Genomic DNA, 14,120 nt, shown 5'->3' on the forward strand with positions numbered 1-14,120 from the left:
ACCCGTTTAGAAAAGTAGATGCTTGCCAGCAGACATTCTAATACACTCAAGTCCTCGAGAAATACATCTGTATAAACATCTTGGCTAGCTAAATCTGGCAGATTCTTAACTGATCAACAATTTAGCTCTGGCTCCCCAGACTGCAATGAGGCCGAATGACACATCATCTTTTAATGAGATAGTCTTACCGTCACAGGGCTGTCTGTTTTACTTCGGTGCAAGTGCACTGACTATATTGTGTCTTAACCAATAAGGCACACTGTTTTCCATGGTTCAAAGTTAAGCTTTTATTCAGTTTTAAATTAAAAAAATAAATTTCATTATTAAATAGTGAGATGGGTCTAACTAATGTTCAGAGAGTTTGTTACTCAGGAACCAGAGGTCACAATTAATGGGGGGGGGGGAGATCACCTAAACTAAAATTATTAGTGTTGTTTGTGTAAAGTTCAACAGTGGCATGATTCCAAAGAAACTAAAATACAAAGTTTTAAATGTGTACAATGAAGGGGGAAATGAATCACTTATTTTCCTACAAACAGAAGCTCCCTTCCCAGTGCCAGCCAGCATGGCTACTATACCACAGTGCTAATGTCATCAGGCTCATCTGCCTTCTTTTGCCTGCTTGGCAGGGATTTCAAGTATTCAAGGTGTCTCCGGGCATCCTCCTGATTCTGCCTCACGTAGTACACCACATAAGAGATCACCATGGTGAACCAGCCAAACATAGTGACGAGCATGGCATAGTCAGTAGTCTTTTTAGGGAGGTTACACAGGTCAGCGTCATTGGCAGCATTGAGGAAAGGTCTCCCAGCGTGCTCATCCAACACTGATGTCTTGCAAATCACATTGTGTGCTGTCTCATGATTGGATGCCATGCTCCTGAGAACTTGCTGGAGAGTACAGTCACAATGCCATGGGTTGTTAGCAATCCTAGCCCTAGCCTTCAGATTATTGAAGGCATTTTTGTGCACACTTTGAATCCTGTTGTCAGACAAGTCCAGGGTCTGCAGGGTTTCTGCTACTCCTTTGAATGCATGCTCGTCAATAAACTCGATGCCGTTTTTGGACAGGTTAAGCACTCTCAGTTGATGGAGGTCCTTAAAAATCTCATTGGGGATGGATGTGATCTGATTGGAGTCCAAATACAGCAAAACTGTTTCAGGAGGGAGATCTCTGGGTATTTCCTTGAGATTTGCATTGCTACAGGTGACATTTAACCCTCCAGAGGAAGAGCAAAGGCAGCCCTTGGGACACATACTGGCAGAATGAAAACACAGTATCATCAGTACAAAGCTTTGGAGGAGGAGACACATGGAGAGGGAGCGGGACAGCCACAGGTCGACCAGATTCATCCTGCAACCTCTGCATAATCACGAGTCCATTCCTCATTCACTCCAAGGGTTGCATGTGTTCTGCCCCTGACCACACTCTGGATTTCCTTCCTGGGTGGTTCAAAAGGATGCAGCTAGCACACAGCCTTCTTCATTATTCCTGTCCTTGATTGGGAACCTAAAGGAAAGGAAAGCAGATGCAATTAGCTTTTCTGTGAGGAGACATGCATGGCAATTAAAAAGTGCCCTCAGGAGTCCACCTAAAGTAGGGGCAAGAAGGTGAGGTAGGCAGGTAATTTCCATCAAGGCCACTGGGAATTTCCTGTGTAATGGGAATCTCCAACTGAAAGTCCCAAGGCTGGGGAGAGGATTCAACAGAGGCCAACATTTCCACATCCCGTTACCTGGTTTTCAGCCAGGGCAGAATTAGAACAAACTTCTACCATCTCTTGTACTCCTCTCCTGGACCCTTCTAAGGCAATACAATTTAACTGTGCCTTTTATGCTTCCTACAGTACCAGAGGCATTATTCAAGCCAGTCCTTCACGTGGGCAGAAAGAACCTATATTTCAAGGATAATGATCACAGACAGAAATGTCTGTCGTGGGCTTTCAGAAGATATTCAATGCAGAATATTGTCTCTAAAGAAACATCTGACTTAAGAATTGGGCCGTGCCTCAGAGCTTCCCTGCACAATATTGCCTGAGGCAAACGAACAAAAGCCTTTACAGGAATTGCTTACTTTCCAGGCTCCTAAGACTATACTGTGCCTGGGAGGATGCTCACAGTGTATCCTAAAGGATTCTCTGTCTGTTTCCTAAACAACACATCTTCAGCTCAATTCAAACAGGGCACATGGCTTTAAGGCTTTTTATATAACAGAAGATAATTAAGAAATACTGGCTTCTAGGACATCCATAATAGGATATTTATTCTTTTGCAGATGCACACACACACACACACACACACACACACACACACACACACACATGCATGCACAGGCAAATGCACACACATACGTATGTGTGTACACGTATGTGTCATATATGTTTATATATATAGTATTATATACTGTGTGTAATTAACACACATATGTTTATACATAGTATAAACACACATATGCACACACACATGCACACACACAGACACACACATTTTATTGTTAGTAACAGCCATGGAAATTACTCAATAGATGATTTTCTTTCATACATGTATTATATATTTTATATGTATACACACATACATATACACACACACTGTTGGTTTTGAAAAGAGGTGTGGAAATTGCAAAATTAAGTGGTACTAGCCGATTTATACAGTTTCCTCAACAGCAGAGAGCAGAGGAGAGAATAAAAGCCAGCATATAGAACTACCCTATGATAGTAGTTTACAGAGGGGTGAATGGATCTTAGAGAGACTATGTGAATTGTCTAAGGTTACATAGCCTGTAGGAGTAAAGCCAGAAATCCTGCCTGGACCTTTGCTCTGACTCATCCATCTCACCTCCTTTCCACAGCCCCCACAGCTTCCTCCACTCCCATCTGCTCTAGGAGTGCAGGCAGGCTGCACAGAACACCGCCTTTGAACTTCTCAACACTATTATGTTGGAACTAGAACCTCTATGCTCTGGGTCTTGCTCTTTGTTAAAAACCTCACTGAGCTCAACTGAGGGGCCCCTGAATGGTGAAGAAGCCACATTTGACTTCAGACGTTTCCTTTCAGGATATTGGGAACAACACTCTCAGCAGAGCGCAGCAAATAGCTTCTTAAGTGAGCAACAAATGACTGTGTGAACATATCTTTTATAAAGATCCCAGATGGATAAATTCATAGAGAAATGACTCCAAATGTTTCCAAACTCCCAGAAAAGATGATTAATGTGATCTGGAAACATAATGAACTGAGTTGTTAATCCTGGGGAGACTCGCTTAACAGCAGAAGAGTGGTGTGGATGTGCTTTTGGAGTCCTGCATGCTTACAGTGTCAGAAAGCAAGAAGGGAGGAGCCCAGACACACTGGGCAATGAGCACGTTCATGCTTTCCTTGAATCCACCAAACACCAGAACACATAAAGCAAGGCTACTCAGATGCACCGATCCCTCTGTCAATAGCTGGTTTCATTTGTGGTCACCCATCCTTGCCTCCCTCCCATATACACCTTTGAAACTACACTGTGACATTTGTTAGTCTCTAATATCTATCTGTATGGGAGAGAAACCAAAAGAGCAGGGAAAGGAGGGGCGTGCAGACAAACAGAAGGGGACGCAGAATTACAGACTAGGGATGACAGGAGGGGAAAAGATAAGAGAGTTTGTTTGGTGAAACTAGAGGAAGTCCACATCAACCAAGTGACTTCCTTCAACTCTGTCTCAGACACAGATTAACTGAAAGGTGGCAAACTTTGCAGCGCCTTCTTGCATTTTTCTTAATTTGATTGCTTTCTGAATATATGTGTTCCCTAATTCAGAGTATAAGTTTCTTGAGAATATGAAGTTTGCTTTCTTATGTGGGAACAACAATAAATAGTGTACAAGCACTGTGAGGTCCAGCTTTAGTCTTTGTTAGCATTATTGGACCCCTTTAAATATCATTCTTTGTTATTGATTCAATATTACAAAGTCACTTAATTATGAAGTTGATTTGAGAATTATATGAGGTAATCGATCAGCAGTAAGAGTGCAGTACTTGCCAGTTATAGTTATTATCACCCTTCTTGGATGTGTGCCCATTATCTACATGGTGACTGGCACATGGGAAGATATAAATACTGTCACTGACTGAAGCAAGGTGATTTTTAACTAAAAAACCAGCTCATTAAATATCTATTGGTTCTACATGCTAATGTGGCAATCCTTGGAAACACTGTGAGTATTGGCACCTAAGGAGATGGAAGAATGGATCTTTCCTCAGTAGACTCCTCTAGACTTGGTTATGGTTTCTCTAGAATTACCATTCCAATATTGATGGTCACACATAAGAAACAAATCTGAAACACACTGAACACACTGACGTTTCAGCAGAAGTTTGCCGTCCATCTTGAGATCAGATCCTTTGTCTCCTAATGATCTATCCATGGATGGAACATCTGCTAGGTAATTAACACAGAACATCTCTTTCTTTCAGAGATGTTGGCTCCAAATAAGTGTCTCATTTTCTAACTGTGATATTTAAAAACTGAAGAACAAAGCTACTTGAGGTTGTCTAAACGGCTCAGCTACTGCGACTTGGTTTACTAACCCCATCTGGGATAGAGTGACAAGAGATTCAGGATGTGGAGAGCTGCCATAGCCTGAAAATTTAAGAACTGATGACTCATGTGTTGAAATCTAATACTAACACAAGGGTAACATAAACAGGTCTGTAGAAAAGTGATCTCTCATGTGTAGCATTAACACCCCTGTAAGCATGACTAGAGAAATTCTTGTCTCTGCATTCCATGAGGACACATACCAAGTACCATCTTTGAACCAGGAAATCAGTCTCCACTATATGCAAATTATTTTGAGACTTTGATCTTGGATTTTCCAGAACCATGATAAGTCAATATTTATTATGTCACTAGAAAAATAGACTGGTATATTGTTCAGGAGACACACACAACAGCTCAAATATCCAATCAAAGTGAGATCATTTCACAAATGGGGGTGGAAGGGGTGTGATGCTGATTAACTACTTCAGAATGATTGCCAGCATGGCCTGGCCTTAATGTAGTGTACAAATGGACAACAACTGATGAACAGACAATTCTCCAAGAAAGAGGAAGATATTCTCTTATTGGTTATCTCCCACAAGAACAATGTAGAAACATGACTCAACCCCAGGTCTATTTTGAATTAGCTTTCCATATAAAGGCAAAGAGAAAATAAGCTGCAGAGATGGAGACAAGGGTACCAGACTGACATCAAAATGAAAGTTCTTAAGAGAAGGGCTGGGGTTACAGAGGGATAGCATGGCCAGCATCACCAGATACCAGCTGTCTATGAAATAGACCTGAATTCACTAACAATACTTTTAACATGCACCTTTCTTCGCTCAAAACTCCTCCTATGAAGGCCCTAATTCACTGGACTCCATTGTCTTTATTCATGTCTGCCCTTGCTCATGTCAAACAGGTAGCCACAATATTTCCAAATGTGGTGTGTAGGTATGACCTGCTGTCCTCATGTTTTCCTCACATCTTCTAGCCACATACACCTCTGAGCTACAAATTGAATGTGGAGATTCGGTGATGGCCGTCAAACACTCTTTCCAAAATCATAGAAACTAAGTCTACTTAGGAGACAGAGACAGTTCACTCAGCAGCTGAATGACAGTCATTGTCTTGTTCTCAATATCTTTCTCTTTTGTTTTTGTTTTTGTTTTCGTTTTCGAGACAGGGTTTCTCTGTGTAGACCTGGCTGTCTTGGAACTCACTCTGTAGACTGGCCTCAAACTCAGAAATCCTCCTGCCTCTGCCTCCCGAGTGCTGGGATTAAAGGCGTGCGCCACCACACCGGTTCTTTCTTCCTTTTTGTGAGTGAGGGGTAGACAGGACCATTGAGAAATGCTAAGTTAGGTATCAGCAACTCTGTGGGCCACAGAATGGACCATTGCAGAAAGACAGACGTACTAACTCCATTCTGAATGTATCAGCTACTACCAGGAGGATTTGGTTAAAAGGCAAAATACTGCAAAGCAAGAAAACTTTAAACTCAGAGTCTGGATCAAAACACTGGGAGAAATATCTCACAATTATATACATTGATAATTTTTATGTGTCAGAAAGTAAGAGCATACAGATAAAATATATACCATATGTATGCATATATAGTATATATGTATATATATACACATATACAAAATTCATATATGTACACATATATGTGTATATGTACATATGTGTGTGTCTGTGTGTATGATATGCCATTTAAACCATAGGATATCAACACCAGTAAAACAAATTTAAGTTGAAACATCTATGACTTTTTCTAAAAGTAGAAAGAACATTTAATGTCAACATACATGAAAAGAGCAACATGTTCTCAGCCCCTTGAATGCAGAGAGCAGTACACTTTTTCCACAACCAGTTTCACCCCAAATTTAGAAATAATCTTTGCTGATGTAATGATAGCAAAAGATCATCTCCTTAAGTAAGTTGGTAAAGAAGCTCCTTACAGTGGAATCACACATATGTGCAATGTTTGTAAAAGGGATAAATATGCAAACATTTACAATGCTTATGCAGGCACAGGCAATTTCCCAAATGAATAATAACTTGAAGCAGATAGTGGGGTCAAGAGGCTGCCAGAAGGAACGACTATACATTGCCTACTTCTGTATAAACTAAAATTCTTATGGCATAAAACTACAATTATAAACACTGAAAAGATAATAATACAAGGATACCATGGAGTTGCTATAAAACTAACCCAATTCTGCTCATCTGCAAGTAACTGTTCTCCCCAGACAAGTGCTGGACTACGGAAGCTCAGAGAACAAAGGCAGGTCACATTTCAGGATAAGAGATCGAATACACAAAATATTTTCTCTAATTTTTGTACCTGCCTGCGATCCAGGGCCCGGGACAGAAAGCTACATGTGCACACAGCCCACCAGCTCCAGAGGATGTCCAGGTTTGCTCAGACCACATCCAGTCCAGTGGACTCTGTGAAGGCTCAGATAGAGTCCTTTATTGTCTCCACACGTGCACACTTGCCTTTTTGTGTCTGCCAAATGCCAGGTCTAGTGGCTGGCTTGCTGGCTATGTAAAAGAATTCCAAATAAAGAATCTTCACTTATTTTTGTTTGCATGGCTTTCATTTACCAAGTCTAAAGTTGATCAACTGGATATTTTCAAAGCTAGATTTCTAATTTTTTTTTTGTATAGCCATGATCAATATGACTGGATATTCAATTTTGAAAAGAGTGTATATAATATATGTAGTAATCTATTTAATTTCTAGATTAAAAATGATAGTGATGAATGGATTGCTTCAGGGCCTTATTTTGCGTTACTGGGATCATATTTGCAGATCATTTTCACCAATGTGTTCTCCTGTGAATTTTACTTTCATCCTATTCACAACCACACACATCACAGGAAGGTTCAGTGAAGGCAGGCAGCATTGGAAGAATCTGAAAAGAAAATTGTACTTTTCAGCCTTTAGCTTCATCCAGCAACCCCCCAGATCTAGCACAAATCATTAATTCTTTCCATTGCTATCACCTGCATCCTGACAGCCATCGTTGGTGTAAACTGCATTTCCACGGTATTTTTTGAAACATTGCAAAAGTCATTATCCTCAGTGGCCTGTACCCAGATTTTCCTTGCTCCGTCTCTTGTCATACCAGGTTAAAGTGACCCGATTCAGGCCATCCCATTAATAAGAAGCCATAATGATTCCTTTCTGCTCCTAACAGCCTCCTTTCCCATCATCAGCCGCTACACTCATTACACACACAAAACCTGAGTTTCACAATCATAGACCACTTCATATTCAACTAACAGTACATGGTTACAGAGAAAGAGGCTACCAGAAACCATCGCAGCTGAAAATCTCTACAGTGTGGAGTTGCCTCCCTGATTTCAAAACCAATAATGAAGCTCTGGGTTGAGGACAAGCCGAGAGCCCATAATAATGACAGCTGGGACTGATTTTTCCACAAGGTGCCAATCCTCCCTGAGACCGAAGGCGCTCCTGCAGTATCCCCACAGCCACGCGCTATCACATTCTGCATCATGGCTACATATTTATTGCAATTACTAGACTGCAGGATCTCAGTGTATACTAGTGTCTTGCCCATTTTTACATTATTCACATTAGTATAAAAGTTATTGAAAGGAATTTGGATCTGTTCTCTTTCCTCAATCACAGCTAATGTTTCATACTTATTATATACCTGGCAATTGTTTAGAAATGCATCCATGTAACAGGGTGGTAAAAATTAAGTTCTGACCAGGGTTCTGGTAAAATAGATGTAGAATTCCCAAATAAGAAGGTAAGTTACTATATGGTACTTGACTAGAATATGCTATTGTAGCTAACATTTTCTAACATACTTTAATAATGTAAAAGGTCCAAAGGCACTTTTTCATCATATTCTCCAAGGGGGGTCTTTTACATGACCCTTGGAGTGGAGTGAAAGAGAGTCATCAAGAATCAGAGCCAGCCAATGTGTTGTTGGGAGGCTGTCTTCATAATATTTGAGTAAGCTGTTCTTCAGTGTGTAAACATGGATGAGAAACTGGTTCCTATGGGACAGATATGATTACTGAAGGCAAAGATATCCTCTGAACCAGAACAGGTAATATATAGTTTCTAATATAAAATTACTACTAACAAGAAAATAAGGGAGGATTCTGAATGCTAACAAAGGAGTATCTTATATTTAGATGTAGGAACATCTGGAATTAATATGGCCCTAGAATAATGGAACCATAGATGTCATGAAATCATGTCGTGGAAGAGTCTTAGAAGGGAATCATCAGGTTAAGTGACCATGAATCTTTCCATCTATTTGTACTTTGAAGCGAAGCTTACATCTCCCCTGACCTGGGACTGAAGTGAACAGAACAGAGGAGAAAACAATGCCCACTTTCTCTTTTAGCCTGAAACAAAAGAACGTAGAGGAAAATGGAATATATGATTCAATGTTATGATTAATCTTCTGGAATAAATTTCTACTTTGATTTAAATTAAGTTTTCTACTTAATTTGATAATCTTAGGCTAATCACGAAACTCTGGGTCTGAATGATGTTCTCATTAAGAGATTGGGAACAGTCAAAGAAATAGAGATTAAGAGGATACTGGGGAAGAAAGAGGAATGGCATTTTCTCAGGGAGGCACAAACGTCCTCACAACACTCAAGGATCAGTTAAGACACTGGGGGAACAGACTAAGGCTTCAAAGACTACAGCCTGTTCATGGTACACCTTCTCAGGGTCAGAAGCAGAATCTCGAGTCCAGCTTTGTAGGCTTAGTGAAGCACAACACTGTAGCACACTTAATTCATAATAATCAAGTTCCCGTTTCCTTCTCATATAACTCCACTAAAACGGAAACACCAGCCTAGATGCAGTTTGTTATAACACAAACTTCTGTGTGATGTAAAAATGATGGCAGTATAGGAGGAGAGAAGAAGAAGCCTTTGAGGACAGAAGTTAAACAACAAAATGTGACCCAGGACCTTACATCACACAACTCATGCCCCTGAATTCCCCAGGTTAAAACCTGGACCCAGAAGTCAGGAAGGAAAGAACTGGGAACCTAATTTCCCGTGACAGAATCTGGATCCCCAAGGATCCTTGATGGCCTCCAGATAAAACCTGGAATTCAAGGTGTTTCCAGGTAAGAATTTAGACTCCAGATGTTCTCAGGACAGAAACTAGGCCCACGATATCTCCAGGACAGATCTAGATGACCTCTCATATGCACTTGTTTTGTGCTTTTTTTTTTTCCTTCTCACTTCCAGTGGTGAGAGTTTATTAAAAATAAAAAAGTGCTGGATTTTAATACCAAACCATGAATCTTCTGACAGAGTCTGGTAAAACTGAGACTAAAAGGCCTCAACTTCTCTTGCAAGGTCCCATAGTTCACCCTGACATCACAGTGGCATGAACCCACTGTGGAACAGGTTTTTTTCCTGCGTAAAACCTACATCACGAATGCATCTTGTGCTGGCTGGTCTTAAGTCTACTTGATACAAGGTATGATCATCAGAGTGGAGGAAGCCTCAATTAAAAAAAATGCCTCCATAATATCCAGCTGTAGGGTATTTTCTTAATTAGTGATTGGTGGGGAGAGGGAGGGCCCAGCCCACTTTGAGTGATGCCATTGCTGGGCTCATAGTCCTGGGTTCTATATGAAAGTAGGCTGATCAAACCATGAAGGGCAAGCCAAGAACCAGGGCCTCCTCCATGGTCTTTGCTTCAGTTCCTGTCTCCAGGTTCCTGCCTTGTTTGAGTTACTGTCCTTCAATAATCAAGTAAGATGCAGATCTATAAGCCAAAAAAACCCTGTTCCTTCCCAACTTGCTATTAGTCACAGTTTCAGCACAGCAACAGAGACTCCAACTAGGACACACTTCTAAGTGAACACTAGATACTAAGCAAAAAATGCCACTTCAGAACATTTTGTTGCAGTCCTACATGATCTAATGGTCACAATATCCCCCAAAAGATTTCAGAGTTCTTCTTGTTCATGAATTCACTGGAAAAATAAATAAATAAAGACTTGAAGACTCTTCTGGTTTTCAGCCAAAAACTTTTCCTGCTGTGGGTTCAGAGAACAGGGTAAATATATCTTCATATCTTGACTAATATCCATAATTACTATAGAGCATGCCATAAGTTTCTGAGATTAAGTGAGAACCATCCACCTTGGCTTCTCTCTGCTTCTCTGTTATTATCTCTCAGCATGTGCTTATACATTTACAGAACTGAGAGCTTTGGAAACTTTTAAAATATAACCTCCATAAATTCAGCTCCCCAAGTCTCATCAGCTTGCAGATTTCTTGAAGGTCGTCTTTACAAAGCGCTAACTTACACTGCATTCAGATGTAGCTCTGTGTTCATGATAGATTGTTACTTTATAAAACCTTTTTATCCTTAACCCTGTCCCATATGTATTTTATATTAAATTGATAATAGTCATTGGCTTGGGCGGAAAAACACCAGATTGAGACAAACCAAGGTCTATACATTGGATTCAAATCTCAGCTTTACAAGGAGCAGTGTCCAGGGGTTTAGCAAGTCACATATTTTTACACTTCAGATGTTTCGGAGCATCCCAATATACCAAGGACAAACCAAAACATCAATAACACACGCCCATTGTGCTGTCATGGTTCTCAGGATACTGAGCTAAATTCAAGGGAGATACATTTCCAGAAGCTTTTGGTCAGAAAAGATAATTTTCTGTCTTGAACTGCAGTAATTGAGACAAAACATATCAAATGTCTTTATTGGGGAATTTAAATTATTTTCTCATACATAAAGGAAATGGCTTTTACCTTATTTTGACAAGGGATACATGTCAGAAAAACTCATGACCTGGCTGCAACTCAGATGAAAGAATCACACTGATACTGACTGGAGGCATTGTAGAGTGAATGGTTATGGAAGGAGAACAAACACAAAATAACACAAAAGGAAACCAAAGCAATAGCAACAGAAAGACAGGACACCTAACTTCCAGTCATTTAACATTTAAACTTTGCTACTTTCTCATCTTTGCACACCACATTCATTGTGTACTCTAAAACCCTAATGTTTTGGCAAAAGAGGAGTTCAAGGCCTTCCTCACCTACAATCTGATGTTGAAGTGACCTTGGACTACAAACCCTGTTTAAAAACAGAACAAAGCAATGACCACAGTGCTTTAGCTGGGACTGATGGACATATGGATGCAGAACTGCAATCTCAATTACTCCTGGATGCCAAGGCAGAAAGGTCACAAGTTTAAGGTCACCTCAGGCTATAGAATGGGTACAAGGCCAGCCTGGGAAAGGTAAAGAGACTCTGAAATTAGAAGGTAAAATAGAGCTGTGCACATAGCTCAGACAGCTTGCCTAGCGCTCAGCATAGTTCTTTATTGAACCAACTAATAAGATGACAAAATATGGTAAAGTCAAAAACGCATTTGAGTTAGAATGGTTTTGCATCTAACTGTTTTGTCTCACCACAGCAGTTATTAGTGATTTAGAGTACTGTGCTAGTTAATAATTTTGTGATGTTTACGGTGCCCTACTTAACAGTTCAATTCAGCATTTCCTTCTGTGAAATGAGTTGAGAAACACATTTCTAATGCATATTCCTCCTACTGTAATAGTCATGCTTCTTATATGACCTTAGGTTTCTTCATATCTAGAGGTAAAGTCTTGAATCTACTTGGCTAGACTTGCTTTTGGCTACACTAGTAGGAAGCAGTAAGGAGGTAATAGATCTGGTTGGAGTCCCTCTGAAAGGACTTCTATACCCTTGCTTTTCTTCTGAGGACCCAGTCAACACACATTAGCATATTCCAAGGGGCCTGCTACTTGATGGGAGGCCACATAATATGGAATCCAACTGTTTCACCCAAGGTATTCAAACTTGATCCCTCCCTGATCCATACTTAGGAATTGCAGCCTGGTTTGTCAAAGGCAATTATTTAATCTTTAGCTTACCACTCTGAATGAGCCAATGAGACTGAAAGAACTAATCTACCCACACCTGTGAACAATGGCAAGTGCCTTGTGGATACTTTATTATGTAGATCATAGAGACACATGATTTTACCAATTAAATAGCATGATTTACCAATTAAACATTCGGTCCTTATCCCATGCCTGACTGGTACTTTTTTAACATCAACTACTAAGCTCCTTAACAAAGTGGCACAGAGGGCTCATTCAAAAGTGCTGTCATTGCTCCATGCTGAAAGACACCAGCAGTTCCACTGTCATTAGAAAATAAATTACTTAATGCTATTTGCTAACCATCACAGTCAATAATATTCTAGGTTGTTATGGTAACCTCTGAGCAGTCCAGAAAACCTGACACATAAATGAAAGATATTCACACAATCTGAAGGTCAGACTTGAATAACAAATTGAAATACTGTTTGCTTATGTTTCCCGGATGTCTAAAACAATGAGGAATGTGGAAATATCCACCTTGTGTGGGTCTGGAGCTGGGAGCAGGGATTTGGAAGTCAGACGGAGTCTACACCCTGGAGTCTTCACTAGACTTTCCTTGATTGCCCTGTGTGTGAACAGAGAGCCTCAGAAGCCCTTACTGCTTTGACCTTTCATAGAGATAAAGCAAGATTATTTAGGTAAGACACCTGAACAGAATCTCACTCTAGCCTGTAGACGACAATTCTGAATTATGTGCCTTTGTTGAGCTGTTTTTATTTCCAGTTCGATCTTTGAAAAAAAGAGCCTATGTTTCTCTCCAGTTCCCAGAACCACCCCAAAACAGAGTAATGTCAAAGGAAGCAAAGGTTATAGAAATTCAGTGGAAATTTAAGCATCATGTCTTGGAGATTCTGTGGTACATAAGTGCAATAAATAACAATTCATCATTTCAGGACACTATGTTACTATGTGTCTTATATGGAGTCCCATCAGACACTAACCAGAGCTCTGTGTTCACTACCCTGAAAATCCATGCAGTGCTCTCCCTACTGGACTTCAGTTATTTCCTTTCCATGACCCTTATCTAGAACTGTGGCCTTTCTTATATTCTTCCTGAATCATCCAAAATGATATACTGAGATGGAAACCTGTTCCTGGCCTCAATTGGAGATGTGTAGGGAACTCCCACTTCTCAACTTATCCAAACATCACCTGTTCTTTCCTAACCAGGAACTCACAAATCTGGGGAGAGGCAGGGAAATGGATGAGGGCCTGGGATTGAAGCGAGCTACGTGAGTGGTGAGTAAAAAGGAAACCGAGAAGACTCCAGGACCATCTCATACCCAAAGCAGCCCTGTTAGCTGGACAGCTGTCCTTCCTAGAGTCACCTCTTATCACATTGAACTGATAACCTCACATCTACCAGCAGAAGCACCTGTCACAGAACTGTCACCAGCATCCCTGTAACGACCCTTTGATTTCACATTCACTTTCTTTTTATTAAGCACCTGCAATGTGCATTTTAAAACCCTACTTTCTCCATTACTGCATGCAGGATCATGGGAGTTCAAAGTCAACCTCATAGGTCCCGATTTGTAGTCTATATTTTCAAAGCAGCCGACTGTCCTTAAAGAGAATCCCGTGTGTAAACCATTTGACTAATAGTCTCAGCAAAGGCATTCCCACAGCAC

The 14,120-nt window shown here is 40.5% G+C and overlaps 1 protein-coding gene across 3 annotated transcripts in view; it reads right to left on the reverse strand.

The window, feature by feature from the left end:
* Nucleotides 1-262: 262 nt before the first annotated feature.
* Lrrc3b (leucine rich repeat containing 3B) overlaps nucleotides 263-14,120 on the reverse strand; it is an 81,473-nt gene continuing 67,615 nt past the window's right edge. For all 3 annotated transcript variants that reach the window (NM_146052.4, XM_006518006.2, XM_006518005.3), the window contains exon 2: nucleotides 263-1,509. In NM_146052.4, coding sequence (NP_666164.1) covers nucleotides 573-1,352 — 780 coding nt within the window. In that variant the 5' untranslated portion in view covers nucleotides 1,353-1,509 and the 3' untranslated portion in view covers nucleotides 263-572. The remainder of the gene's footprint in view (nucleotides 1,510-14,120) is intronic.

This window comes from Mus musculus, chromosome 14 (genome assembly GCF_000001635.26).
Source record: "Mus musculus strain C57BL/6J chromosome 14, GRCm38.p6 C57BL/6J".
Taxonomy (NCBI): domain Eukaryota; kingdom Metazoa; phylum Chordata; class Mammalia; order Rodentia; family Muridae; genus Mus; species Mus musculus.